The 27,218-nt window shown below is 50.1% G+C and overlaps 1 protein-coding gene across 25 annotated transcripts; it reads left to right on the top strand.

Annotated features, from left to right (window-relative positions):
* Positions 1 to 8: 8 nt before the first annotated feature.
* On the top strand, positions 9 to 27,031 carry LINS1 (lines homolog 1). 25 transcript variants are annotated; one of them, XR_011380556.1, is made up of 10 exons: positions 24 to 116; positions 7,261 to 7,661; positions 14,562 to 14,702; positions 18,705 to 19,208; positions 19,307 to 19,396; positions 20,518 to 20,659; positions 21,102 to 21,692; positions 23,817 to 23,982; positions 24,250 to 24,359; positions 25,682 to 27,031. XR_011380556.1 is itself a non-coding variant. In XM_051822939.2 (10 exons), exons 5-10 carry the CDS (start codon positions 18,810 to 18,812, stop codon positions 26,595 to 26,597), a joined length of 2,304 nt encoding a protein of 767 aa, XP_051678899.2. In that variant the 5' UTR covers positions 24 to 116; positions 7,261 to 7,661; positions 10,385 to 10,535; positions 14,562 to 14,702; positions 18,705 to 18,809; the 3' UTR covers positions 26,598 to 27,031. The 25 variants fall into 25 exon arrangements, 23 of the variants coding, with proteins under 23 accessions (XP_051678895.2, XP_051678899.2, XP_051678896.2 ...); XM_051822939.2 differs by lacking the exon at positions 24,250 to 24,359 and adding an exon at positions 10,385 to 10,535; XM_051822936.2 differs by lacking the exon at positions 24,250 to 24,359 and adding an exon at positions 10,180 to 10,535.
* Positions 27,032 to 27,218: the final 187 nt, after the last annotated feature.

The following is a 27,218-nucleotide window of genomic DNA, read 5'->3' as shown; positions in this document are numbered from 1 at the left end:
GCATGCGGGGGGAGGGGCCATCGTGTACTTTCCGTGAACTACGGTGGCCCGGAGAGGGTAGGGCTCAATGGAATGGCGTTGCGAGTGCGGAGTTCCGTGAGCAGGGTTCCGGGCAGGTAACCGGGTGCTCTCGCTGGGCTCGGCGGCGGGGGCGGCGTGCGTGCGGCAGGCTGAGGGGCGTAAAGGCTGTGGAGGCGGCAGTTGCGAGCCTTGACCCGTCGCTCCCCAGCGCTTGGGAGACGCAGGTGCCTGGCGCTGGTCGCTCTGTGGTTCCCCGAGACCCCGTTAGCCACCGGGCTGGGGGTGGGAGGGAGGACCGGTGATGCCGGCCCGGGCGCTTTCCGGCAAGGGTAGCGACCTTTCGGAATCGTGTGTGAGGGGAAGGCAGAGAGAGCGAGCCGCGGACTCGGGCTGGGAAGGCGTCTCCTGGGTCCGCGGCGGTGTGCTGACCCGGCGGCTGTTCCCGGGCGCCGGCCCGACGTTTGTGCCTTCACCGTGACGGGGCAGGCGGCGAACGCGCAATGGCCCGGGACCGGGCGCCGGGACGTCGGGGGTCGTGGCCGGCTGGAAAGTGACCTTGGAGCGGGCTCCGCGGCAGGGCCTCCGGAGGGAGCTTTGCTCCTGACAGACGCTGCGAGAAGCACGGCCGGCGTCGTGGACGGGAGCGGTGCGGGGCTGCGGGGCTGCGGGGAGGTCCCTGGCTGCTCTGCAGTGTGCGAGGGATGGGCTGGGCTGGGGTTCAATCACAGTTGACCGTGTCCAGTGTCCTCAAAGAAAGCCTTCCTCCTCCGTGTATAGAAGAAACATGCACGGACATTTTGTGGCAGGTGGGGTCCAAGGGTGGCGTTTGTCCCCCGCGGTCATACCCAGCGCCGTGCACACGAGCTACCCGTGGATGGCTTAGCTGGGCCCTGGGCTCCGTCCTGTGCTGGGAAACTCCTGATCGAGGTCAGGCGGCCGTGCGGGGAGGTGGACGCCCTGACCGGGGCAGACCGGGCGTGCGGCCGCGCTGGCTGACCCCGAAGTCGACATGCGGGAGGCTTTCCGGGGCTGCTGGTGTCTGTCTGGAAGGGTGCGGGCGGGTGGGAGGAAGCGGAGCACATCCTGGGCACCCTTAAAGTGCCCCCGAGAGCTTATGGGGCCAGCGCTGCGCCCTAGCAGGTGAAGCCCTCGCCTGCGGTGCCAGCATCCCACGGGGGCGCCAGTTCAAGTCCCGGCTGCTCCACTTCCAAACCAGCTCTCTGCTGTGGCCTGGGAAAGCAGTGGAAGATGGCCCAAGTCCTTGGGTCCCTGCACCTGTGTGGGAGACCGGGAGGAGGCTCCTGGCTCCTGGTTTTGGATTGACGCAGCTCTGGCCATTGTGGCCAATTGGGGAGTGAACCAATGGATGGAAGACCCCCCCCCGTGTGTGTGTGTGTGTGTGTGTGTGTGTAACTCTGACCTTCAAGTAAATAAATACATCTTTAAAAAGAAAGAAAGCAAGCCAAGAGTTTAATTTATGGGACACAGAGGTGAGAAGACCCCGGGAGTCAATCTTGAAGAGCCAGGGAGACCGGCTGATGGGTTTGGGGACTTTATCCTAGGAGAGTTGAGGGCTTTTGAGAAGGCAGTGGGCATAGGATGGGCCAAGATGCGGCCACTCAGGGAGGCGCCTGCAGCAGGTGTCCAGGGTGGAAGGGGTGGGGGGTGGGGGTTGAGACAGGTGGGGTGTGCAGGAGAAAGCCAGTTTGAGGGCGGATGGAAGGGGTTGAGTTTGCGTGGAAGGGGCCTGTGGGCCTCCAGGAGGCATCGGGGACTTGAGCCCAGCAGAGAGCCAGGCCCTAAAGGTGGGGGTACAGGTTGAGTGTCCCTCGTCTGAAAACCTGAAATGTCCAAAACGTCACATTTAACATTGATTTTGGGGTTTGGAATGGGATGCTCCCAGCCTGCAGAATTTCCAAGATCAGAAAAACCCTGAAATCTGAAATACAAGCATTGCAGAGAAGGGAACTCTACCTGCAGTAACCGAAGATCTCAGGAGAGGCAGGATGGAGGGACTGAGCACTGAGCACCTGCAGGTGCCACGTTTAGGATAGCGGAGGAGGGGACCCCGGAGGAGGGGACCCCGGCAGGGTGGCCGAGCGCTGAGCCTGCAGAGGGAGAGGAGCCACTCCAGGACAGGCTGACTTGTCAAGGGTTGGCGTGTATTTTGGGGAAATACCATGTTTTTGGCAGAACCATTTTTTCACAGGAAGACTGAAATGTCTGAGATGCCCATTTTTCCTTTAAAGATTTGCCCCTTGGGCCAGGAACTGAACGATGAAATCACACATGGAAAAGCACACTGGTTTGTAGGAAGAGGGGCATCCAAACGTGCGTTTTCTGGAGGGACCCTCATGCATGGTAGCGGGACGTGGGCATCAGTTAATCGATAATTAAATTAGCATGCACATCTGGTGAGCCCCAACGTTCTCTTTCCCTTGATCTGTGTAAGACTTTTCTGAAAATACAAATTCTTGGAAGAACAGCCTCACCACAGGCACGGAGTGGAAAACCCAAGTTCTGTTTCAGTAAGAGCCAGGTTCCAAATCATACATGAAAGTCCTTCTTCTCCGGCCAGCACACCGTGTAAGGCCCGTGGAACCATGTGGTCTGTCCTTGCCAAGGAGGCCTTCGGCAGGACTTGAAATTCAGTAAATCTGTAGCAGGCTGATTTCTAAGCGGATAACTTTGTGTGGCCTGTGAGTGATGTTATAAATACCCAAACAGCCCTTGGCAGGGAAAAGTCTCCCTACCCCTGCACAGCTGAATTCACCCAGAAAGTGCAGTTATCTAAAGGTATATTTGAAAGAAAATACATCCGAGTGTGGGAGCAGCTTGAAACGAGAGGTTTTGCCCAGAGTGTGGAACAGTGACGCTCAGAACGAGATAATTCTTCCTGAAAAAAATAATCACATAAGTCCAGCTTTGAGGGGCTGGCGTGCGGCCTGGCAGTTGGAATGCCTGCAGTCCACATCTGAGTGGCGGGGCTCAGTTCCCAGCTCCAGCCCCCGATTCCAGCTTCCTGCTAATGCTGGTCCTGGGAGGCAGCGGCTGATGGCTCAGGTGGCTCAAGCAGTTAGATCCCCACACCCCGTGAGAGACCCAGGTTGAACTCTGGCTTCTCGCCTCAGCTCTCTCCACCCCACCCCACCCCCCCCCCCCAGCCATTGTGGGCATTTTGAGAGAGACTGTGGATAGCATTTGATTTGTTCCCTCTGCCTCTCAAATAAATAAGTAATTTTAAAGAATAAATGTTAAGGATGCCACATATTTTTGGAAGTACAATTTCTGATATTTTAAAATCAGCTCTTAGGTGTTTGCCCTGTTAACACTTCTCAACAGTCACGTTTCATAAGTTCAAATTTCTAAATTTTCCTTTCTCCTTCGAGTAGATAGTTGAATCATGGTGAGATGCTAGATTTCAGCGGGGCTGGAGATGGGTCAGCTCCAGTCGGGATTCCTCCGGGTTCAGTTACAGAGACAGGCGGTTTGGGCCGTGCTTGTCATACCTCCTTCTCCAGTGACACCTTCGTGTCTCGGTCCCCTCCACAGGGCTGAAACGCTGCCTGTGCTGCTAGACTTCGTCCCTGGCTCCTCCCTGGTGCCGTCGCTGGCTCTCGGGAGCCTTGATCTCCACGTCACACCTCTAGTGCTTTAGGGTTATGGGATTTCAGACATACGAGCGGCTTTAGGACCTATCTGCTCTCAGATTTTCCCAGTGTACAGTGGTATTTTGCTGTTGTGTATTGAAATGTCTGAGACGCCATTGTCTTACACTAAACGCCTACACTAAGCTGGCGGACCAGACCAAACCAGAATGGAGGCACCAGTGTCAGGTGCCACATAAGCAGGCTGGACTTGAGATGGTCCAGTTTTCTTTCTATTTTTTTTTTTTTTTTTTTGACAGGCAGAGTGGACAGTGAGAGAGAGAGACAGAGAGAAAGGTCTTCCTTTGCCGTTGGTTCACCCTCCAATGGCCGGCACACCACGCTGATCCGATGGCAGAAGCCAGGTACTTATCCTGGTCTCCCATGGGGTGCAGGGCCCAAGGACTTAGGCCATCCTCCACTGCACTCCCTGGCCACGGCAGAGAGCTGGCCTGGAAGGGGGGCAACCGGGACAGAATCCGGCGCCCCGACCGGGACTAGAACCTGGTGTGCCGGTGCCGCAAGGCGGAGGATTAGCCTAGTGAGCCACGGTGCCGGTGAGATGGTCCAGTTTTCTAAACAGCCAATGACTTCAGAGGGGACCTGGTTTACCCAAACCATTGAGATACGGAAGTTTCCCTTCAGGTGGTTTTTTTTTTTTTTTTTTTTTTAACATTTATTTATTTTTACTTGAAAGAGCTACAAAGAGAAAGGAAACGAGACGGACAGGAGGTCATCCAACCACTGGTTCTCTCCCCAGATGGCTGCAACGGCCCGGGGCTGGGCCAGCCCAAAGCCAGGAGCTTCTTCTAGGTCTCCCACATGGATGCAGGGGCCCAAGCACTTGGACCATTCTCTGCTTTTCCCAGGCCATTAGCAGGGAGCTGGATTGGAAGTGGAGCAGCTGGGACTCAAACCAGTGCCCATATGGGATGCCAGTGTCTCAGGTGACTGCTTTCCCCACTATGCACGGGGCCGACCTTGTTTTACCAAGTAAGGAAAGTCTCTTGGAAACAACCGATCCACTTTTTCTTCTCCCTTTCCTGCTTCTGCCGCCCTTCCTCCCTGTTAAGCCCCTCCTCTGCTCAGCTTCCCAGAACCCTCTCTAAGAGACATGCTGCCCATTTCACAAATTACCCTCTCTAAGAGACATGCTGCCCATTTCACGAATTGCTAATAAAAGCCACTTAGATCTTCAGATTGGTTGCAATTTTTAACACTGGAGTGAAATTTACAAGTTCAGTTTCACAACATTTACTGATTATAGAACTGGACAGTATTGAACTCCAAAAGGAATGAAACAGAGTAGTGAGAGAAGTGAATAAATGATGTGAATGATTATGTAGAGTGTCTTACAGTTTGGTCCCCTGTTCAGAGTGCTGGGGACCAGAGTGGTGCAGATTTTGGACTGTTTCCTCTTGGATTTTGGCATATTTACATGTAGAATTGAGAGCATCCCTAATCCAAAAATCCGAACTCCAAAGCCCTCTGGAATTCAGTGCTCAGAAATTTCGTATCAGGGGGCCGGCGCTGTGGTGCAGCAGGTTAACACCCTGGCCTGAGGTGCCAGCATCCCATCTGGGCGCAGGTTCTAGTCCCGCCTGCTCCTCTTCTGATCCAGCTCCCTGCTATGGCCCGGGATGGCAGTAGAAGATGTCCTAAGTCCCTGGGCCTCTGCACCCAAGTCGGGGACTCGGAGGAAGCTCCTGGCTCCTGGCTTCGGATTGGTGCAGCTCCAGCCGTTGCGGCGGCCATCTGGGGAGTGAACTAGTGGATGGAAGACCTCTCTCTCTGTCTCTACCTCTCTCTGTAACTCTGTCTTTCAAATGAATAAAATAAATGTTTAAAAAAAAGTATCAGATTTCAAGTATCAGATTTCAAGTTTCAGATTTTTGGGTGAGGGGCACTCAACCTGTAGCAGCCCCAGCACCCATGTGTTGAGATAGTGTGTGTGCCAAGTGCTGGTTCCATGAGGGCCCAGGTGGCTCCTGGGAGCTGACTTGTCTCCTGATTCCCAGCTCATCCATACTCCTGGCCATTTGTTTTTCCCTCAAAATCCCGTCTTCAAGTTGCAATAATTTTTCAAATGATTCATCATAAGGAGCATCATATTGCCACAATTTCATAGAATGTGCTACAAAATCATTCCAAATTCCTTTATTGACTTGGTGGTGTCAAATTGGTAATTTATCTTCCTTCCTTCCTTCCTTCCTTCCTTCCTTCCTTCCTTCCTTCCTTCCTAAAAAGATTTATTTGTTTATTTTAAAGTAAGAGTTATGTAGAGAGAGAGAGAGAGGTCTTTCATCTGCTGATTCACTTCTCAATTGGCTGAAATGGCCGGAGCTGGGCCAGTCCGAAGCCAGGAGCCAGGAGCCTTCTCCAGGTCTCCCACGTGGGTGCAGGGGCCCAGGGATTTGGGCCATAGCAGAGAGCAGGATCGAAGTGGAGCAGCAGGGTCTCGAACCAGCGCCCATATGGGATGCTGGCACTGCAGGCAGCAGCTTCACGCGCTACACCACAGTGCAGGCTCCATGTAATTTTCATATTATAACTTTTCATTGATTTAAAAGCAGTTTAGATTGACTAGGTTTTGACAGACATACTTTATTTTTCATTTACTTAGGCAATAAAGTCCACAGAAATATTAATCCTAATGTTACAAAACATATAAAAGAAGTAATTCAGCATAAATGTTTATGGAACTTAATTCCTAAAATATAAAAGAAGTAATTCAGCATAAATGTTTATGGAACTTAATTCCTAAAAACCCTTACGAAGCCAGAATTGAATTTATTCCCTGAGTAGCGGAAGACTTTGGCGTTGGACAAATACCCAGCCACCTGCACCGCGATTCTGATGCTGCTGATCCCCAGGTGTCCAGGGCTTGGGATTTTCCTAGTGCTGCAGGGGTTGTGGTGTGGCCAGGGTCAAGGGCCACTGCCCGGAGGCTGTGTCCTGGCCCTTGAAGCTCATTGTGGTGGGGAGGATGAGCAGTTTATGTTCGGGGAGATAGCAGGCAGCATTCTGGGGCCACAGGGGTTGTCTGGAAACCTGGGTGCGGCAGGTAGGGCCACCGTGAACGTAGAGGTGCGTCCACCTGCAGGAAGGGTGGATGGTGAGGCTGGGGAAAGGCGTTTCCTGTAGACCCTGGTCCCATCATCCCAGCAAAAAGGGACCTGGAAGAAAGGAGGCTGACTGGTGGCCTTGGAGTTCCTTGTAGCTCTTGTCCTGGTAACTTCTGGTAGCCTGAGGGGTTTTCTTCTCCAGGGGCAGTTTTAGTTTACACTTCCCAGAGCTGTGTTAGGATGTGATGTCACTGTGTGTGCCACTTCTGCTGGACTCATTGTCAGGTGTCTGATTCTCACGGGAAGACTGAGCGACCTGAGGTCTCAGTTCCTGCTCCGAATCTGACTGCATTCACACATTCTTGGCATGAGGTTTTTTTAGTTTTTTGGATAATTTAAACTGCAAAAGTTAAAAACTATAGCACTTTGAAAATACTGAAAATCAAAATAATAGCAAAATAGCCGTGGGAACTAATTGTGGAATTATTTCACACATGCTCTATGTTACTAATTTTCCTTTCATCCAGGAGTATCCTTGACAACAGTCCAAGTCCCGCCCTGTGGGAGGCGCCGTGTGGGAGCTGGGGAAGAAGTGGTGCGCCAGCAGACAGCGCGTGCGGACGTTGCCGTCTAGCCTGGGAACGCGGCCACGGCACTGCTCAGTAAGGTCCAGTGGAGACCCTGCGTGAGACCTCCAGTGGAGACCCTGCGTGAGACCTCCAGTGCGTGGGGCCAGGAGCCCCGCACGAGGCCTGCCCTTGCTGGAGAAAGGCGTGTTTGCCCCTGAAGCAGGAAGGAAAGGGCACGGAAGAGCTTAAGCAAAGAGGCAGCACCTCGTGCAGACCCAGAGGCGCAGGGAACCCTCCAGGGTGACTAAATGAGGGGGCGTTGCACCCTCCTGCCTGAGATACAGGACCCTGGTCACCAGGTGAGCCCTGTACACTCTGCCAGTCTTTGAGCGTGTGCCCCTTTGCCGGGGAGGTTGGCCATCGTATTTTCCCACCTGCAGACCACGTCCCGTCCGTATGTAGTCAGTGAATTCTGAGTGGTGTCCCTCTCTGGACAGTCCCTGCACTAACCTGCCAGCCTCAGCAGTTAAACAGAGCGTCGTGTGAACAACTGAGGGCAAACAAGTTTTGTTTTTTGTATTGCTACGCTGAAGATTGTCCAGCTTTTTAAAAAGGTGCTTGACATCAGCACAGATATAAACCCAGGGAGGTAAGATTCTGAGGAGGTAAAATCCAGGAGATCGGTTAGTGGCTCTCAGAGTGGCACCTGGTCCCATTCGGGCCCTCTCCATACTGGCCGGATCCGACTGGGTCAGAATCAGTGGGGTGGGCTGTGCAGGGAATTCTGATCGAGTTGTCTCCAAGAGTTTGTCTGGGACTGAGGTATCCTGATTGCAACATCTGGGGCCAGCCTGTGCCTTGCTGGGACACGGTGCGTCTGGAATGACAGAGCTAACTGGGAAAGCCACGGGGCGGGTCATGTGGTTGTTAGGCGCTAAGTCCATCTGTCCAGGCTGCTGGGACCAAAACTGCTTTGTTATTTTGGGGAAACCAATACAAGCTTTCGTGGCTATCCAACAGCTCTGTGTTTGCTGAGCCGCTCTATTAAAGGTGAACTGTCAAGGTGTCTTTCAGAGCAACGTGACCTTGCTCTGCACTGCCCCCGCTTTCAGAGGCCCCGTGTTCCTGAGTCGGTCCTCACCGCTTTCCTTACCAAGGCTCTGTAACCAGTGTTTAACTTGCACCTCCTGAAAAAGCGGGGGAGGCGGGGACTGGCTTTCTCAAACCGTGTTCACTCATGTTTCAAAAATAGCTTTACGCCACACCTGAGTGAAGTGCAGAGGGGAAAAAAAAGGGAGCAAGCAGGGCGGGCTGTGGAGTCGAGCGTGTCAGGGGTCCTTGGCATCCTGTGAGCCAGAGGCCAGCGTTAACGGCCTTGGAGACCGGCTGAGAGGCCGAGTGCCCGGCGGAGACTCGCGGTCACAGGCTCTTACTGTACTCCACTTTGACAGAAGAACGCTTTCACAAATGAAGAAGCTATAACAATAATAATGAAGATTTATTTCTTTATTTGAAAGGGAGAGCTACAGAGAGAGAAAGTGACCGATCTTCCATCTGCTGGTTCACTCCCCAATTGGCCTCGACAGCCCGGGCTGGGCCATGCAGAAGTCAGAGCGAGGGACAGGGCCATCTTCTACTTTCCCAGGCACATGAGCAGGGTTCTGGATCACAAGTGGGGCAGCTGGGACTTGAACCAGCACTCATACAAGATGCTGTTGCCTCAGGCAGTGGCTTAACGCACTGCACCACGATGACAGCCCCTTAAGAAGCCTTTTATCTGTAACTTGATTGCCAGACTTTTCCTTCATGCCAAAAAAAGAAAAAATCCCTTTCCTGTATCAGAGTCATAACAAGAGTTGATAAGAGGGGGCCGGCGTTGTGGCGCAATGTGTTAAAGCCCTGGCCTGAAGCGCTGCCATCCCATATAAGCGCCGGTTCTAGTCCCGGCTGCTCCACTTCCCATCCCACTCTCTGCTATGGCCTGGGATAGCAGTGGAAGATGGCCCAACTCCTTGGGCCCCTGTACACACGTGGGATACCCAGAGGAAGCCTCTGGCTCCTGGCTTCAGATCGGCACAGCTCCAGCCGTTGCAGCCATCTGGGGAGTGAACCAGTGGATAGAAAACCTCTCTCTCTGTCTCTACCTCTCTAACTCTGTCTTTCAAATAAATAAAATAAATCTTAAAAAAAAAAAAAAGAGTTGATAAGAGGACAGTGTCCTAACAGGATGGGGTTTTTTTTTATTACTTTTTTTTTTGACAGAGTGGACAGTGAGAGAGAGAGACAGAGAGAAAGGTCTTCCTTTGCCATTGGTTCACCCTCCAATGGCTACCACGGCCGGTGTGCTGCGGCCGGCGCACTGCGGTGATCCGAAGGCAGGAGCCAAGTGCTTACCCTGGTCTCCCATGAGGTGCAGGGCCCAAGCACTTGGGCCATCCTCCACTGCACTCCCAGGCCACAGCAGAGAGCTGGCCTGGAAGAGGGGCAACCGGGACTAGAACCCCGTGTGCTGGCGCCGCTAGGCGGAGGATTAGCTTACTGAGCCGTGGCACCAGCAAGGATGGGGCTTAAATGTTTCCAGTGTCCCAGCAATAGCCTGAGAATTGTCAGAACTAACACATATTATTGGGCCGCATCCCCAATCCAATCATTTGAGACTCCCAGGGTAGGTAAGCTGCTGTCCTCTGCCTTTACAAGTTTTCAAGGGACTGTGATGCACACCAAATTTCAAGCACTTTTGTCTGAAGGAAACCAGCAGGGGGTGGTGTAGCCCCCAGGACTAGTCCCTGCCAGTACTTCCTTCGGGCCTAAAGGCTGGAGGCCCCCAGTTCCTGGAACTTGAAAGTGCGGCCTGCTGACCCCACTCTGTACCCTCAGGTCTGCTGTTGGAGCCTGACAGGGCAGGAGTGGAACCAGCCAGCCCGAGCTCCCCGGCACATGGCTGCTGTCTGGAAGTTTGAAGCTCCCCGGCGCATGGCTGCTGTCCGGAAGTTCGAAGCTCCCCAGCACGTGCCTGCTGTCCGGAAGTTTGCCTCCTCCCTGCTTGAAGAGGCTGACAGACCCCTTTTGTTTTTTCTGGCAGAGTTACTGCTGTCCCGGTTGGGAGAGGGAACCTGAATCCTGGAAGGCAGCGTTTGTCCTCAGTGCTTCACCTTCTTGGATTATCACAACATCTTCATTAATGGAACAGGACGAATGAAGTAGCCTTGGAGGCTACTTGTATTCATGCAGGTGTATGTGTATGGGATGTGGGGCACTAGGCCAGATTAGGTAGGATAGGTAAGCTGGAATCACGGTTTCTGCCAGCTCTGCATTGTATCTCTACCCCCTCACCTGTCTATCCAGTAAACCCACCTTCCCATGACGCACCAGGAAGGAACAGTTGCCATCAAGGCCAGCTGGAAGTTCAACTCCCCATGGAGGCACTGTGAAACCCCTAGAAAGCCTCCCTGTCTCATAGGAGAGACTGTTAATGTGCCAGCACCTTTCTTTGGCCCTGGGCTTCTAAACCATGCTATGGGCCCTTCTCTGGCTTCCTCCCATTCTCCCCATAGACAGCTCTCTGGCCCACTGATGTTGGGTATTTCTCCACGTGGGGAGAAACACACAAAATTGCCCTTAGAGCCATGTGTGCTGTTGGTGTGTCAACAGTTCTTTTCTTTCTATCGCTGACTAGTATGCCATAGAGTGTCCGTGCTACGGTTTATTTAATCATCACCCATGAAGGACATCACGTACAGGTCTTCATTTTTTCTGGACTGAACACCCAGGTGTGCGGTTGCTGGGTCACGTGGTAGCTCCATGTTTGGTTTCTTGAAGGAACTGCCAGACTTCTGCAGAGTAGTTGAGCCATTTTGCATCCTTACATCCCCGCCAGCATTTGGTGTCGCTGCGTTTTTTTTTCATCTGTTCCGATAGTGCTAGTTTGCTGTTGTTTTAGTTTACATTCCCCTAATGGCCAGCGTGGGTGAACAGCTTTTTTGGTGGTTCTTGGCCACCTCAGTATCCTCTTTAATGAAATGTTCATCTCTTGCAGTCTCTCATTGAGTTATTTTTCTCATGTTGAGTTTTGAGAGTTCTTTATTCTTGATACTAGCCTTTTGTCAGATATGTGGCTTGTAAATACAGAGTTTTTCTTAGGCTGTGGCTTTTCTTTTCATCCTCTTATTAGCATTTTTTTTTACAGAGCAAGATTTTCATTTTGTTTATCAGTTTTTATTTTTATGAATCATGCTTTTGCGTCAAGGTTAAGAACTCTGTCTAGCTGTCAATCTTAAAGATTTCTTCCTAGTTTTTTTGTTTTGTTTTGTTTTGTTTTTGTCCTACAAAGTTTAATTTTAAACTTTTACATCCATTCTCCCATTTTGGGTTAGTTTTTGTAAAAGGTTGAAATTATTTTAAATGGTGAAAAATCAAGGCAAGGTTTTACACACTCATTTCTGTAATGCCCGTAAACTATTGATGTGCTGATACCAAAGTAGAATCAGTGGATAATTAGACTTTTTGTGAGGATTTTGCTGAGTTTGGTGTAGTAGCTTAAAGTCATTTTAGTATAGAAATTCACTCAAATGGAGTCTGTGGGGGTCAGCCCTCCCGAGCCCACCTGCCCACCTAAGGATGGACTCAGAAACGTGAAGGAAGTAAAGGGAGGTGTTTGTCCACCCGTCTCCAGTGCAGCGCCAGCAAGTGGAAGCAGGCACTGCCTCAGACGTCCATTCCTTTAGGCAGGGATCCCTTCCCCCCAGCTCTCGGTGGAGCAGCTCTGGAGTCAGGATCTAAAGGCCCTATGATGCCTAAAGCAAGGGGAGGGGGAGGGTACTGGGGGCTGGGCGTTGCTGGACAGGTAGGATTGGGGGGAGGAGGTTATACTCGGGTTGTTCATAAAGGAATGTAGGGGCTGGCCCTGGGGGTCAGCTGGTTAGGCCGCTGTCTGCAGTGCTGGCACCCCATATGAGCTCAGGTTCAAGTCCCAGCTGCTCCACTTCCAATCCAGCTCCCTGCTAATGTGCCTGGGAAAGCAGCGGAAGATGGCCCAAGTGCTTGGGCCCCTGCACCCATGTGGGAGACCAGGATGAAGCTCCTGGTTTTGGCCTGGTCCAGCCTGGCTGTTGTGGCCATTTGGGGAATGAGCCCAAAATCTCTCTCTCTCTCTCTTTTTCTCTCTCTCTCTCCCTGTAACTCTGCCTTTCAAATAAATAAATAAATCTTAAAAAAAAAAAAAAAAAAAAGGACTGTAATTGCCTTGGAAACACAGCTTAGAAGCAGCCCAGCATTTGACACTATGAAGTCCAGCCCCAAACCCCAAGAGCCTTGCAGGTGGGCCCAGCCTTTCCCCAGGGAAAGACGTCTAGGGCAGTCTCCCCTGCTCAGCACCCTGTGGGCCACTCCGCCTGACGTGGGGCAGTAAGCCCTTCACAGCCTTCCCCCAAGGAAAGCACCCTAAGGGCATCGCTTCTGTCCTGCACCAGATGGGCTAGATGGTCTGGTTACACTGGGTAGTAAAATCTTGGAAGGAATTTTACCTAATCCACACTCAGCAAATCCTCTGGGGAGGAGGATGGAAGGGAAGGGAAATGGCAGGAAGAACTGGACCCCTTTCCCGTAATAGCCCCGGTCTAAATGTAAACTAGGCACTCTCAGATCCTGTCTGGAGAGAAGGATGGCCAACTCACCAAACCTTGCCACCCTCCAATCACTGCTCTCTGCCTCCCGGCTGAAGTCTTCCTTGCTGGAAGACAAGAACCTGTTCACTCAAACAGCTAAGTGAGCTCATCTGTTGATCTGCTTTGGGTTTCTTCCACTTGGCCCCCTTTGCGGCTGAGGACTGGGCTGTACGTAGGCTAAGCTAGGTTCTTATGAAAATAGATCACTGGGTGTCTTCTCACGTGTCCTTCCACCTTTGGTTGCTGAGTAGCTTTTGAACACATTGATCCTGGTTCTCACAGGGAGGCTGCCTGCTAGTCACCTTCCTGACTTGAGAGTGTGCGCAGTATGTGAGAATGGTTTGAGGGTCGCTGTTCAGTTTTATGATTTTGTAGAAGAGGGGAAGGTGTCAGAGATTAGGCTGTGTGAGTCACTGCGTACACTTAGCAGGTGTGTTAGACAGCAGTCCTCCATGCAGCCCCGTCGCGGGGCTGGCGAGCACCAAAGGAAGGCGGGGCAGGGCCTCTGCAGTCCTGACGGGGAGGCCCGGCTCTGAGGTTAGACGTCAGCCTTCAGACCTTGGTTTAACGGCTCTGCTCTGTTCCTTACTCCCCTCATCTGTGAAATGGGTGTGATAGTTAAGTACCACCTCCTAAGGTGGTTGTGCCGCTCACCTAGGCAATCACTTAGACCAGTGCCTGGTACACAGAGGGCACTCACTAGCATACAGCAGTTATTAGTCCCAAACAGTCAGTCTTATGTGAAGATGGGTGGGAAGTGGGTCATCTTTATGTAAAGGCATACACGGTTCGATTAGGCATAGGAGGCACAATTCAAATAGGTTATTCTACTTAAACATAAATGAGGCTCAGACAGATTGTGTGTGGTCAGCCCTCTGTGTCTGCAACTTCCACATCCGTGGATTCAGCTTGGATCAAGAGTGTCTGGAGATGAAACTGCATCTGCACTGGACACGTGCAGACTTTTTTCCCTGCCATGTAGCCCCTACACGTCATAGCATAACCGTTCACGTAATATTCACATTGGCACCCAGAGGTGATGTCGAGTTCCCCGGAGGAAATGGGTCGCTGTATGGGAGTTTGCCATTATGTGTATGGGACTTGAGCACCCAGGCAGGTTTTGATATCCATGGGTTCCTGGAACCAATCCCTACTCCCTCCCCCAGATACTAGGGGGCTGTTCTTGTATGGATACCCCCTTAGGCCACCCTCCAAGGGGCCACGAGGAGTGCTGCTCATTCACTTGTCCGAGATCTGTTTCCTTTCCAGGCTAGACGCGTCTCTGAAGTGTGTTCTGTCCGCATTGCTTCAGAGCCTCTTGGCCTGCCAAGGGCCTTCCGCCCACCAGGCTCTGTGGCTCTCTCCAAAGCTTGCTGTCAGCAGGCTGCCCCCTTCTCCAGCCCAGCATGGAAGGGCAGCTTGAGACGTCCCAACCTTGGAGTAGCCACGCCTGAAAAACGTGGTCACGGCAGTCCCCTGCTTTATTTGTGGGGATTTGTTCTCACCTTTGATTCCACAGATTGCTTTAAAAAGCAAGCAAACACCTGTAATTCTCAGATCCCAGCAGGCTGCTCATGGTCACTGGTTTCCGTGCAGGTGTCTGTGGCCTTCATCAGTGTTTTAGAGGACAGTGTGGTAAAGGAGGGTTGTGCCCAGTCACCACCGAAGCCGCCGCACGCCTGTCATCGCCATTTGTCCGTTAGCTGCCTGGCCTGCGAGCACTTGTGTTTGTAAAGGGTGAGTTTGGATCTGTATTTCCTCGCCTAAGGTTGACAGCCTTTCAATCCGATTTCCCATACTCACTTCTGTCAGTGAACCTGGGTCCCCTTAACTGAGAACCAGTCCATTTTCCGCCTGACATACTGACGTCCTTACCAGCGTTCACTTTAGTCTGTGCTAAGATGATCAAGCCATAGGAAATTACCCTTTTTGTAGGTTAAAAACAGTCAATTAGCAATTTCATTCTCATTGGTAGTAAAATTTAAGGACTTATAAATTTAATGACCCATAAAAAGATTATTGGAAGCATTTTTATTTCTACAGCATTGAAATAAAGATAATTCTACTTGTTGAAATGGGTAATATAGAATTATGCAAATGATACAGGGATGTTTCGGAAGTTTGTGGAAGGGCCAGTGTGTGGCACAGTTGGTTTAGCTGCCACTTGTGTCTCTGGCATCTCAGCTGCTCTGTCCAGTCCAGTTCTCGCTCACGTACCCGGGAAGGCAGTGGAAAGTGGTCCAATCGCTTGCGCCTCTGCCACCCAAGGAGGAGGACTGGATGGAGTTCCTGACTCCTGCCTTCAGCCTGGCCCGGCTCTGCTGCTGTGATCATCTGGGGAGTGAACCAGCGGATGGAAGATCTCTCTGTCTTTCCTTGTCTTTCTCTTTGTCACTCTGCCTTTCACATAATAAGTGAACTTTTTAAAAGGTTTGTAGGAGGGGTCAGCTCTGTGGCTCAGCAGGTTAAAGCGCTGGCCTGTAGCGCTGGCATCCCATATGGGTGCTGGTTTGAGTCCCAGCTGCTCCACTTCCGATCCAGCTCCCCATTAATGTGCCTGGAAAGCAGTAGAAGATGGCCCAGGCCCTTGGGCCCCTGCACCCATGTGGAGACCTGGAAGAAGCTCCTGGCTCCTGGTTGTGGCCATTTGGAGAGTGAACTGGCAGTTGGAAGACCTCTCTCTCCCTCCCTGTGTCTCCACCTCTCTCTGTAACTCCTTCAAATAAATGAAAAATAGATCTTAAAAAAAAAAATGGTTTGTGGGAAAATGGAACGTAAGCATTATATTGATGCAAGGTGTCGCTCCCCCTCTTCATGGAGGAACGACACTAAGCCCTGCCTAGGCTTCATATCCGAGTCACGGCACCATTATGTCGCTCCCCCTCTTCATGGAGGAACGACACTAAGCCCTGCCTAGGCTTCATATCCGAGTCACGGCACCATTATGTCGCTCCCCCTCTTCGTGGAGGAACGACACAGGACCCTGCGCTGTTCTTTTGTCTGCTCGGCCCTCCCCGGGTTTGCTGCTGGTTCTTCCCGGGTTGGCTACTATCCCTTCCACCTCCGTGGAAGGGCGGTTCCCCCTGGCCACATTCCCCACTTCCGCAGGGGAGCGGCACACCGCCGGCCGGCTCTCTTCGGGGGCTGCACAGGTGTTCCCCTTAGATGTTCCTAGTGCATGCCGTCTCTCTCCTCCTTTATAGTCCTCCTCCGCCAATCCCAACTCTGCTACCCACACGCCGAGTACGCTGCTCTCCTCCAATCAGGAGCAAGTCCTACAGCTTGTCAAGTTGGTGAGAGGCAGCTGGGTAGAAGCTGTTTTCTCCTCTCCCAGCGCCATATTGTGGGAGAGCAGATGCATAGAATAAGTCTTAATTCCAGTAACTCAGTCCAGTCCGGATTGCTCCCCACACAAGGTAATTTAGCAATCCATGCATGATTTTTCTTAGTATGTATTTTTTGAAGACACTTTGTATGTATGGCCTTCAAAATTTCCACACCAAAATAAATTTATCTTTCAATTCTATTTCCATGAACTTCTGAGGTGCTTTTTGTATTAGTTAAAACCTAAAATATCTTCTTTTAATTTTTACTCATTTACTTATTTGAGAGAAAGAGACAGGTGGAGAGCTTTCACCTGAAGAATATTCCTCAGATGCCCGCAATGCCAGGCCGGGCTGACCTGAGGTGCTGAGGTCAGGAGCCGGGCACTCCAGCCAGGTCTCCCATACAGATGGCAGGGGCCCAAGTCCCTGAGCAGCCGCCTGCTGCCTCCAGGGTCTGCACTAGCAGGAAGCTGGAGTCAGGCGAGGAGCCTGATGTATGTATGGCCTTCCAGGCACTCCGATGTTCAGGATTTATGGCCCCTGACCACCAGGCCAAATGTCTGCTCCAAATACTGTTTTTTGTTTGTTTGTTTGTTTGTTTTGTTTTTTTGACAGGCAGAGTGGACAGTGAGAGAGAGAGACAGAGAGAAAGGTCTTCCTTTGCCGTTGGTTCACCCTCCAATGGCCGCCGCGGCTGGCGCGCTGTGGCCGGCACACCGCGCTGATCCGAAGGCAGGAGCCAGGTGCTTCTCCTGGTCTCCCATGGGGTGCAGGGCCCAAGCACCTGGGGCCATCCTCCACTGCACTCCCTGGCCACAGCAGAGAGCTGGCCTGGAAGAGGGGCAACCGGGACAGAATCCGGAGCCCCGACCAGGACTAGAACCCGGTGTGCCGGCGCCGCAAGGCGGAGGATTAGCCTAGTGAGCCACGGCGCCGGCCCAAATACTGTATTTTAAAGCATCAGTTTTACTGAGAAAAAACATTATTGTAGTAAACAAAATACAGTGGTGTGACAAAGGATACCAGATAGCTACCCAGGCTGTTGAAATGAGAGAGTTCACAAGGGAAAAGTCTCTCAATGATTTTATTTAACTCATTAATTAATTAGAGAAGTAGGCAGATACTCTTTTAAAGAAGTGAGGGAGGGCCGGTGCTGTGGTGTAGCAGGTAAAGCCGCCGCCTGCTGTGCCGGCATCCCGTATGGGCACTGGTTTGAGTCCCAGCTGCTGCTCTTCTGATCCAGCTCCCTGCTATGGTCTGGGAAAGCAGCAGAAGATGGCCCAGGTCCTTGGGCTCCTGCACCCAAGAAGCTCCTGGAAGAAGCTCCTGGCTTCAGATGGGCGTAGCTCTGGCTGTTGTGGCCATTTGGGGAGAGAACCAGCGGATGGAAGATTCTCTCTCTCTCTCTCTCGCTCTGTCTCTCTGTAATTCTGCCTTTCAAATAAATAAATAAATCTTAAAAAAAAAAAAAGAAAAGAAAGAAAACAGGAAGAAGTAAGGAAACTGAGCTTCCATGGAGAAAGGAAATGGGTTTACTAATGGCAGCAACACTGGCTTTTCCCGTTCTCCCCGTGGTCTGCAGCAGGTGTCACTTGTGTGTCTGCAGATGAGGGGGTTTGCAGTGCTGTCAGGGCTGTGAGCTAGCTCAGAGGCAGGACGGGAGCTGCCCCCCCCCGGCCCAGGTCAGCCTCTCCCCGGAGGCCCTGATGTTCCACCGACCGCATATCGAGGGAGCTCTGCTCACGCGGGAGCCTCCACAGTGCCTGCTTCTTCCCCTGGCATTGATCACTCGTATCCTCTGCTTTAAACTCCCTGACCAGCCCATACATTGTCATCTAATGTTCTAGGTAATGACCAAGGGTTCTTGGTATTGGCATCTAGAGTTGGAGGTTAATCAGCATCAGCCGTAATATTGGTGGAGCCCATAGCAGTCTAACTTTAGGTTTCCATCTGAATTGAAGGTGAAGGTTAGTGAGCTAGGCCAGTGGCTCTCAACTGGGGCAGGTTTTCTCCGCAGGGGACATCTTTGCTTGTCAAAGTGTGGCAGGTGAGGCGGGAGTACCTTGGGCTTCTAGAGGGTGGAGGGTGGGGACGCTGCCGACAGCTCCCTTGTGACAAAGTCATCTGGCTCCAATGTCACGGTGCCAAGGCTGGGACTCCCTGACAGCCCCCCGAGAATTGGGAGGGCAAAGCTGAAGTGTCTGCTGTGGTGAATACAGAGCTTTATGTTCTTAAAGGGTACGCAAGCACGCGTCCCATTGCTGCTTCCTAAAGGAGCGCCCTTGCTGCTACTTCCCATTTTAGAAATTCAGCAATCAGCACGACCTTTAACTTGGAGACTTAGTGATTTAATGCAAACACTTGTTTATATGCGTGTAACACTTGTAATTTTTAGTTATTTTTCCTATTTTAGGTTTTCCTGAAGAAACATCTTACAGATTTATGTTTTTTCTTAAGATATGAATATTGACAAGTTGAAGTTGTCTGCCTTCTCCTGAGATACATTTTGGAAGTCAGAATGATAGCTTCCTGTGAAGTTTTGGAACAGTTGTACAAGACAGTACTTCTGGGAGCCACACTCGAAAGTGACAGCCATGATTACATCTGTCATCTCACCCCAGCAGTGGCAGGTCAAGGCGGCCCCAGCACCACCTCCGCAGAGTGGTCGGACGCCTGTGGTGACCAGGACAGGCGTCAGCCATCCTCCGTCAGGCTGGCTCCTGTCCCCACAGCACCTGTGTGTTGGACGACAAGCTCACAGAGGAGCAGTGCCCGAGAGACAGTGCTCCTTCAGTTAACAGTGATCCAAGTGATGCTAGCCAGGGTGTTTTCCATCAGCATCGAGAGCCGCTCGAAGGAGAAGTACAGAGATGTAATCAAAACTCTCTTACAGTCAGCTGAAGTCGATTCAAAATTGGTAAGCTACTTGTTGTTTCTTTCAGAGACCTAGATATTTAAAATAAGAGGCTTAAAAACACTGAGCAGTAATGGTTAAATATATTTGTTTTCCTATAGATCTGTATGTTCCAAAACTCGGATAAATTGTTATCCCACATGGCCGCAAAGTGTCTTGCGTTGCTTCTGTATTTCCAATTGAGAGAAAAGGTGAGATAAGTTACCAGATTTGGTTATTATTTCTTTATAGCTTCTTTAAAATTTCATCCTGCAGATAATGTGTAATAATATGTTTGCTCACATAATAATGTGTCAATCCACAAAAATGTAAGAATGGAATAGTGCGATAGTGGCTTCTGTCAAGGATTAGTCTTGAATATATTATAAATCATAATAAATCAGATTTTTTTTTTTTTTTGACAGGCAGAGTGGACAGTGAGAGAGACAGAGAAAGGTCTTCCTTTTTCCGTTGGTTCACCCCATAATGGCTGCTGCGGCCAGCGTGCTGCGCTGATCCGAAGCCAGGAGCCAGGTGCTTCCTCCTGGTCTCCCATGCGGGTGCAGGGCCCAAGCACTTGGGCCATCCTCCATTGTACTCCCGGGCCACAATAGAGAGCCAGACTGGAAGAGGAGCGACCAGGACAGAATCCGGTGCCCCAACCGGGACTAGAACCCAGTGTGCTGGCACTGCAGGTGGAGGATTAGCCTATTGAGCCACAGTGTCAGCAATAAATCAGATTTTTAACCTGAGGAATGAATTTCACATCAAGGAGTCTATAGTAGGTAGGCTACCCTGCCCCCAAAAGAGGTTTAAGAACCTTTATCTTGGCCAAGCCCATTTTTCACTGGTTTATATAAATACATTTAGAGAGTGGCTCACAGCATAGTGAAAAACAAAAGTAACAATTTAAGAATCAGATTTCTTTCCTACGTCTGATTAGCTAATAAAGATAAGCATATGCTCACTTATTTCAGTTATAGTTGCTTTTTCTTTCTTAAAACAACTATTTTTCTGAATATAAAAGTGATGATTTATAGTAGAAAGCTTTAAAACTGGACCAAAGTATAAAGAACAGAAAGAAAGCACACCATTTTACAGAGTACACATAGCAGTGCTAACCTCCTGTCTTTCCTTCTGATCCTTTAATTCTATGGCATACTGAGTGGCGTGGCTTACAGAATATTGGACTGTTTCTTGTTTTACCACAAATTATCATACTTTTGTTGGACAAATCAGTAAACAATGTTCGATATGTACTATGTATCATGAGTAATTTGTAATTGCAAAGAAGATACCTATTATAAACACCTTTTTTATTTTCTCACTGTAGATACCATTAAGTGATTCTTGGATTGCTTTTTGCCAAAAACATCTTTCTGAATACCCGGAGAGTGACAAAGCAGTATACTGCCTCTCTACCCTTACAGTAGTAATAAAAGAAATCTTGAAAGATACAAGCTCACAAAAAACAGGTACGAATTGTGTTGCCCCATAAACAATCATCTCACTCCCAAGAGCATGATACTTATAATGAAGAATAAAATTTACATTACACCTGATCTGTCTTAAACTAGGAAAAGCTAAAGAATCTCTCCATAATTTTGATTGAGGATATATTTTTTTAAAAGAAAAAAAGTTACCAGGGAAAAATGAAAGTTTTTCCTTATGATGTGTGCCTTGCGTAGTCTAATTCTCTTGGTGTTTGTCAAATAGATGTTAGCCATGGTTATTAGCTGTTTGTCTGTATACCCTCATCTGTTCATGCCAGACATAAATATTCCATATCAGTTTTTTCACCTTATAAAAATGGTATTTATAAAAGCTGAACTGTAAATTTGGGTTTCACCAAGTTGTTTTTCCTGTTGGCCACAGTCACTGGTTTTTTTTTTTTTTTTTTTTTTTTTCTAACTGCAGAAATTATAAAGCAGCTCCTGACCCCTTTGGACACGACTTTTGAAGCATTCTATAATTCTGTATTTTCTCAGCATTTTGAACGCTGCCGAGACACTTCTAAAGTAACAAACAGCTTGATGAGCTTCCTGGGGTTGCTGGAGCTGCTCACCGCCTCCGGCGTCTACCTGCAGGCGCGTTTCGCCTGCCAGAGGGTCGTGCTTCTGAAGCCCTCTTGCATGCTGGGCGTCATGACCTGGCCAGTGCAGGCTTTTGTCAAGAGGCAGCTCATCATACTCATCAAGAAATGCCTTCTCTGTAAAGCGGGTGAAGACCTGTGCCGGGGACCCGTGCCCGCTTTCTTGTCGCCGGGCCACCCTGCAGACGCCGACACGCTGGCCCTAGCTGATGCCGTTTTGCGGGCGGTGGATCTGGGGTTGTTGAAGAAGTTGTCTGCTCGTGGAAAACCGTCCTGCTTTGGAGGTGACAAGGTTCAGCCCCGAGGGGAGCGGATCTGCGCTCCAGATTACGTGATCCTCAGAGCAGTGAGCTTGGTTCTAATGAAATCCCTGGAAGTCAAGTTTCAGAATTGCACTTCAGCAAATGAAATGAAAGGTAATTCTTCTGAAATCCCTTTTTATGCAAACTACTACGTAATTATCTACTTAAATACTTCATAATTGTCAGCTCTCAGAGCTGGTATAAATTCTACTAATGTAAGCTCTGTGTTACCCTAATTATAATTCATTAATTTTTCTTCCAAAAAAAGAACAAGAGCTGGAATTCCCTTAAAAAACACATCTGCTTTTTGTGAGTTAATGCTGAATTTGTATGGTGTAATGGACCGCGGTTTTCTTTTTTGTTTGTTTTTTAAGATTTATTTATTTATTTGAAAGGCAGTTACAGAGAGAGAAGGAGAGACAGAGAGAGAGAGAGAGAAGTCTCCCATCCGATGGTTCACTCCCCAGTTGACCACAACAGCCAGAACTGCGCCCGTCTGAAGCCAGGAGCCAGGAGCTACTTCCGGGTTTCCCATGCCGGTGCAGGGGCCCAAGGACTTGGGCCATCTTCTACTGCTTTCCCAGGCCATAGCAGAGAGCTGGATTGGAAGTGGAGTAGTCAGAACTCGAACTGGTGCCCAGATGGAATACTGGCACTGCAGGCGGCGGCTTTATTCACTATGCCACAGCACTGGCCCCAATAACAATTTTCTTAAAAATTACTGTTGGGAAAAGCATTTGGCACAGCTGTTAAGACACCACATGGGGCTGGCGCCGTGGCTCACTAGGCTAATCCTCCGCCTTGCGGCACCGGCACACCGGGTTCTAGTCCTGGTCAGGGCGCCGGATTCTGTCCCGGTTGCCCCTTTTCCAGGCCAGCTCTCTGCTGTGGCCTGGGAGTGCAGTGGAGGATGGCCCAGGTGCATGGGCCCTGCACCCCATGGGAGACCAGGATAAGTACCTGGCTCCTGCCATCAGATCAGCGTGGTGCGCCGGCCGCAGCGTGCCGGCCACGGTGGCCATTGGAGGGTGAACCAACGGTAAAGGAAGACCTTTCTCTCTGTCTCTCTCACTGTCCACTCTGCCTGTCAAAAAAAAAAAAAAAAAGAAACCACATGGGATACCCACGTTCCATGTCAGAGTGCCTGGGTTGTTGTCCTGGCTCCAATCCCAGCTTCCAGTGTGCACCCTGGGAGGCAGCAATGATGGCTGAAGTTCTTGGTTTCCTGCCACCCATGTGGGAGACCTGGATTGACTTTCAGCTCTTGAGTTCAGCCTGGCCCAGCCCTGGCTGTTGGCAGGCATTTGGGGAGTGAACAAGTCAATGGGAGAGATCTTTGTGTGTGTCTGCCTTTTAGAATGAATGAATGAATAAATAAATCAATAAAATCTTTAAAAGTTGCTGTTGAGTCACCTCCAAGGAAGTGATAGAAATCAAGGTTATTCAGATACTTAGAGTATTTTATGTCCTTCACAAAGTTGGTGTACTTACTGGTGTGATTGCTGACCATTAGAAAATGAATTGAAGCGAATGTGTGAAGCTGCATAGAATTTCCAGGGTGGCAGGTGGGAAGGTGGAAGGAAGCGTGATTCCCAGCGCCGCTGTCGCTGTCGGGAGAGGCGTGTCCTGCATTTCCTTTCAGAATGTGGAGTAGCAGGAAGCACCCCTGCCCGCCGCCTGCGGATGCAGCGCGAAGTCTGAGCTGGAGCCCTGGCTGCCCTTAGCTGTTAGCCAAGGTCTCAGGCTGCGCAGTTCTAGTTCACAACACTAGGTGGCATCTGTCACATAACTCAGAGTTAGTAGTGATTAAAACTCCAGAAAACTTTTTAAAAAAAATGTTGTGCTTAATAGTACTTTAAACAGACAGAAAATAGATATCCTGTTATTTTGAAGGGAAAATTGTTTTTGTTTGGTTACAGTACTGCCTCTGGTAACAGACAGCGGTGACACCCGATGAAATATTCTCTTGTCTGCCCAGTAGGCTGTGTTAACAGAAGTGGATTTGCTTTTATTTCTCCGAGGTAATAAGTCATTTGGCAGTGATGGTGAACAGACAACCTAACTGTGCCTTTTAGATGAATGTTCTTGGATAAGTCACTTTTTTTTCCCTCCAAGTCTCAGTTTTCTCATTTGCAAAGTAAAGCTGACAGCTAACCGACAAGCCTTTTTGAATGTGTGTATGAGGCCCCTTGGGGCAGGCTGTGGGGAGCGTCTATAACTGAGTCTCGCGTCTCTAAGCGGCTCTGCGGAGGTTCATGTCTGAGCTCCTGGCGTTCCTGAGGCCTCACCTGCCGCCCTCGCTGCACGGCCCCTGTGAGTGGCTGCCGAGAGTCTTCATAGAGCAAGATGATGACATGCTGGAGGCTGCCAAGGCGGCACTGGGCATCTACGTGAAGCTGACCAGGTCGGTGGGCCACCTGCGAACCAGAAAGCAGGTGGTGTTTCTGAAGATGTGCAGGGTGTATCATCCGCGTCCGTCATTTGCGGTGGGGTGGGGTGGGGGGCCATCTTGTGACTTGCCGCTCCTTTAGCTCTACCTCACATGGAGGTGCACACACTCGCATTGCTCTGAGAACGTGGCTGGCTGGGCAGGTCTCAGGTACCCGAACCAGCCTGGGGTCTGAGAGCCTGGCTCCTGCCTTAGCCCCCACCTGTTTCACCTGGTGATCAGGAGGAAGCTAGGACCCGCCCCCACGAACTGATTGACATGTAGAGTGCTGGCTGCCTCAGGACTCACTTCTCTGTGTTAAGCTTCTGTCAGATAATGTCAGCCTTTTAAAGGTGAGCACAGGTTTGTAAATAATCAAAGGAACTGTTCCAATTTTTGTTTTAATGTGTAGTTGAATTTGGGCAGATAGCATATTGAGGCAAATATCTGAAATTGGCTTATAAAGTCATGTGACCCATGAGGTTTTCTACAGGTTCTGTTTCTGCTTTATTGCCGCAGCTGCACTCGAGCTAATATCTTCTTGTGGCGAATAACTGTGATTGCTTCTGAAGTTAACACTGATGACCCCTTCCACCATTTCTGCTTCCACTTTATTAAAGCCCTAAAGTATTTGCTTTATTTCCATTTCTTTCTTGGCATGCGAGGAAGGGATTTCTTCCTAATGACTGGCGGCGCGGTGCTGAGCTGCCAGCACGGACTTGTGCCGTGACACTGCTGGCAGCGGCTGCTCTCGGCCTGGAAGTGTTTGGGGCCAGTTTTCAAAAGGTTCTAATCAGGAACACAAAACTCCTGCATGTGATTTGAATTAGGCTCCGAAACGGTCAAACACAAATTCAATCCGAAAATGCACATGCCTGCAAGAGCGTATCTTAATTGCGTTCAGAGTTGGCTTCCTGCTGCCCGGCAGAGAGAAAGCCCCTGGATCTAACTTGCTGTGTGTGTGGATCTCACTTTCTGGACTGCAGTTCAGCGTGTCCAGAGAGGCATGTTCTCATGGCATATGTATTTTTTTTAATATAGTAGTATCAAGTTCTTTGGTTGTAAACTATAAAAACCAACTCAGTATTTAAGCTAACAGCAGCACTTGGGGCTTGTATTTGGGAATCCTAAGAGGCCAAGTTGGCATCAAGTGTGTACAGGGACTCGAGGCACCCCATCGATGGTGTCTCTTCCTCCATCTCACAGCTGAGGGGCCACCAGTAGCCTGCTGCGACAGTCTGGCAGTTACAGTGTTTCGTGGCACCGGCCAGAGTCCCCACAGGAATCAGAGATGCTTGACCGAAAGCCCTGTGGGCAGGAGCAGGAGTGCTCCGATTGGTCCTTGCAGGTCATGTGCCCTCGGCTACTCAGGAAGCTGAGGAAGGAGGCTGAGGCTCCAGCCCCTGCCCGAGAGAATGAGGACTCCAGTGCTGGGGAGAGGATGCCTTGTCGCGCAGACAAAAACTAGGGCGACCCAAGTCGGTGGGTGTTCTTTTGTTGCGTCAGATTTCTTTATGATTTGTTGGGAAAGGTATTGGTTTTGGAAGTGTTTGCTATTTGAGTGTTTAGATTTAAAAGTAATTCCATAGGTGAACTTATGTTATGCAGATTCTCGCGGTTAAAAGTCGTTTTTATTAAAGTTATTGACCTGGGTTCTCCATGGTCGTCATTTCAGAGAACACGAAGCCACTGAACGCCTGGCCCCAGGAGAAACGTGGGATCGTCACATGCATGAGAACGGCTGCAATCCACACTGCATTTTCTTATTCTTCTTAAAAAACGTGGGATTTGATGCTTCAGTTCTTCTTGACTTCCTGATTTCATCAGAAACTTGTTTTCTTGAATATTTTGTCAGGTATTTAAAACTGCTGCAAAAAGAATGGGATAATTTCTTCACCATTTGCAAGTCCTTTGACGGAACTGCACCTGAACCCGCCATGAATTCCTGTGGTCGTGTCCCCTCACTTGCCCAAGGCACAAGCTGCAGCCAGGCAGCACCCCCCCAAGTGACTGCTCTTAATAGTCACGGCAGGCCTTGCGCGTGGCTCTGCAGGACTTCTGGTGCATCTTGTGAACCCCTGAGCCAGGCCGTGACCCCCAAGGAGACCTGCACCATGCAGGCTCACCGGCCGTCTTCCCCACAGGTCGCTCCAGGTCTGGTAGATTATGACAGCTCTGATGATTCTGAAGTGGAGTGCACAGGCCAGAGCGTAGCCAACAGCAAGCAAGCGTCTTTACACCCTGCAGCAGTCAAGGCAGTCCAGGACACAGCTGGCACAAGTGCTGGTCAAGAGCTGAGCCGAGAGACTCCGGCAAGGCCCCCGCTTCCAAAGGGATCCGCCACTTCCTTCTCCACTGACTGTGAGGCGCCCCCCAAAGATACTGCCTCTGAAGCAGGACTGTTTCACAGAACAGTAAAATGCTTCAGAGAGCTGCAGGGTGCCATTTACCGTTTGCAGAAGAAAAGTCTTTTCCCATATAATGCAACTGCACTTCTGAGGCTGTTAAAACATGTAGAGGCAATGTATGATAAAAGTATGGTCGCTTTGGGAAACAGTGACATCTTATCTCCAGGAACTGTTTTTCCTTAATAGTATAAATTGTGCTTCAATGAGATAATTATGTTCTTTAAAAAACCTCTGGGGGCAAGTGTCATGGGATGCCCACATCCCGTATGGGAGTGCTGGTTCTGGTCTGACCTGCTCCGCTTCCAGTCCAGCTTTCTGCATTAGAATCTGGGAGAGCAGCACTCAGTGGCCTGAGGACCTGGGTCCCTGCTCCCCGAGTGGGCGACCCAGATGGAGTTCTGGGTTCCTGGCTTCAGTGTAGCCCAGCCCCAGCATCTGTGGGCCTTTGGGGAGTGAACCCGTGAGTAGATTCTCTCTCTCTCTCTCTTACTCTATCTCCATTCCATGTCTTTCCACCTCTCTCCTTCCGTCCCTCCCTCTCTGTCTGGCTTTCAAATAAAACTATAAATACTTTTTCAGTAAAATATTTTTTTAAAAATAAATCAGTAACCACAAAAGATTTTCTCAATAGAGTTCTTTTTTCTTAATTGGAAGCAGCCTAATGACTGGAAAACATGAAATGACATCACTTTATATAGTTGTCCATCACTTGGAGTGACAGCTACTGTGGTAGTTCAGACTTGTACAGCATTTGGGGTGGTCACTGTATTAGTTTCCTAGGGCTGCCATAAGAAATTAACACGT

This window comes from Oryctolagus cuniculus, chromosome 12 (assembly GCF_964237555.1).
Source record: "Oryctolagus cuniculus chromosome 12, mOryCun1.1, whole genome shotgun sequence".
In the NCBI taxonomy this organism is placed as follows: Eukaryota; Metazoa; Chordata; class Mammalia; order Lagomorpha; family Leporidae; genus Oryctolagus; species Oryctolagus cuniculus.
This window is presented reverse-complemented; position numbering and strand designations above follow the sequence as displayed.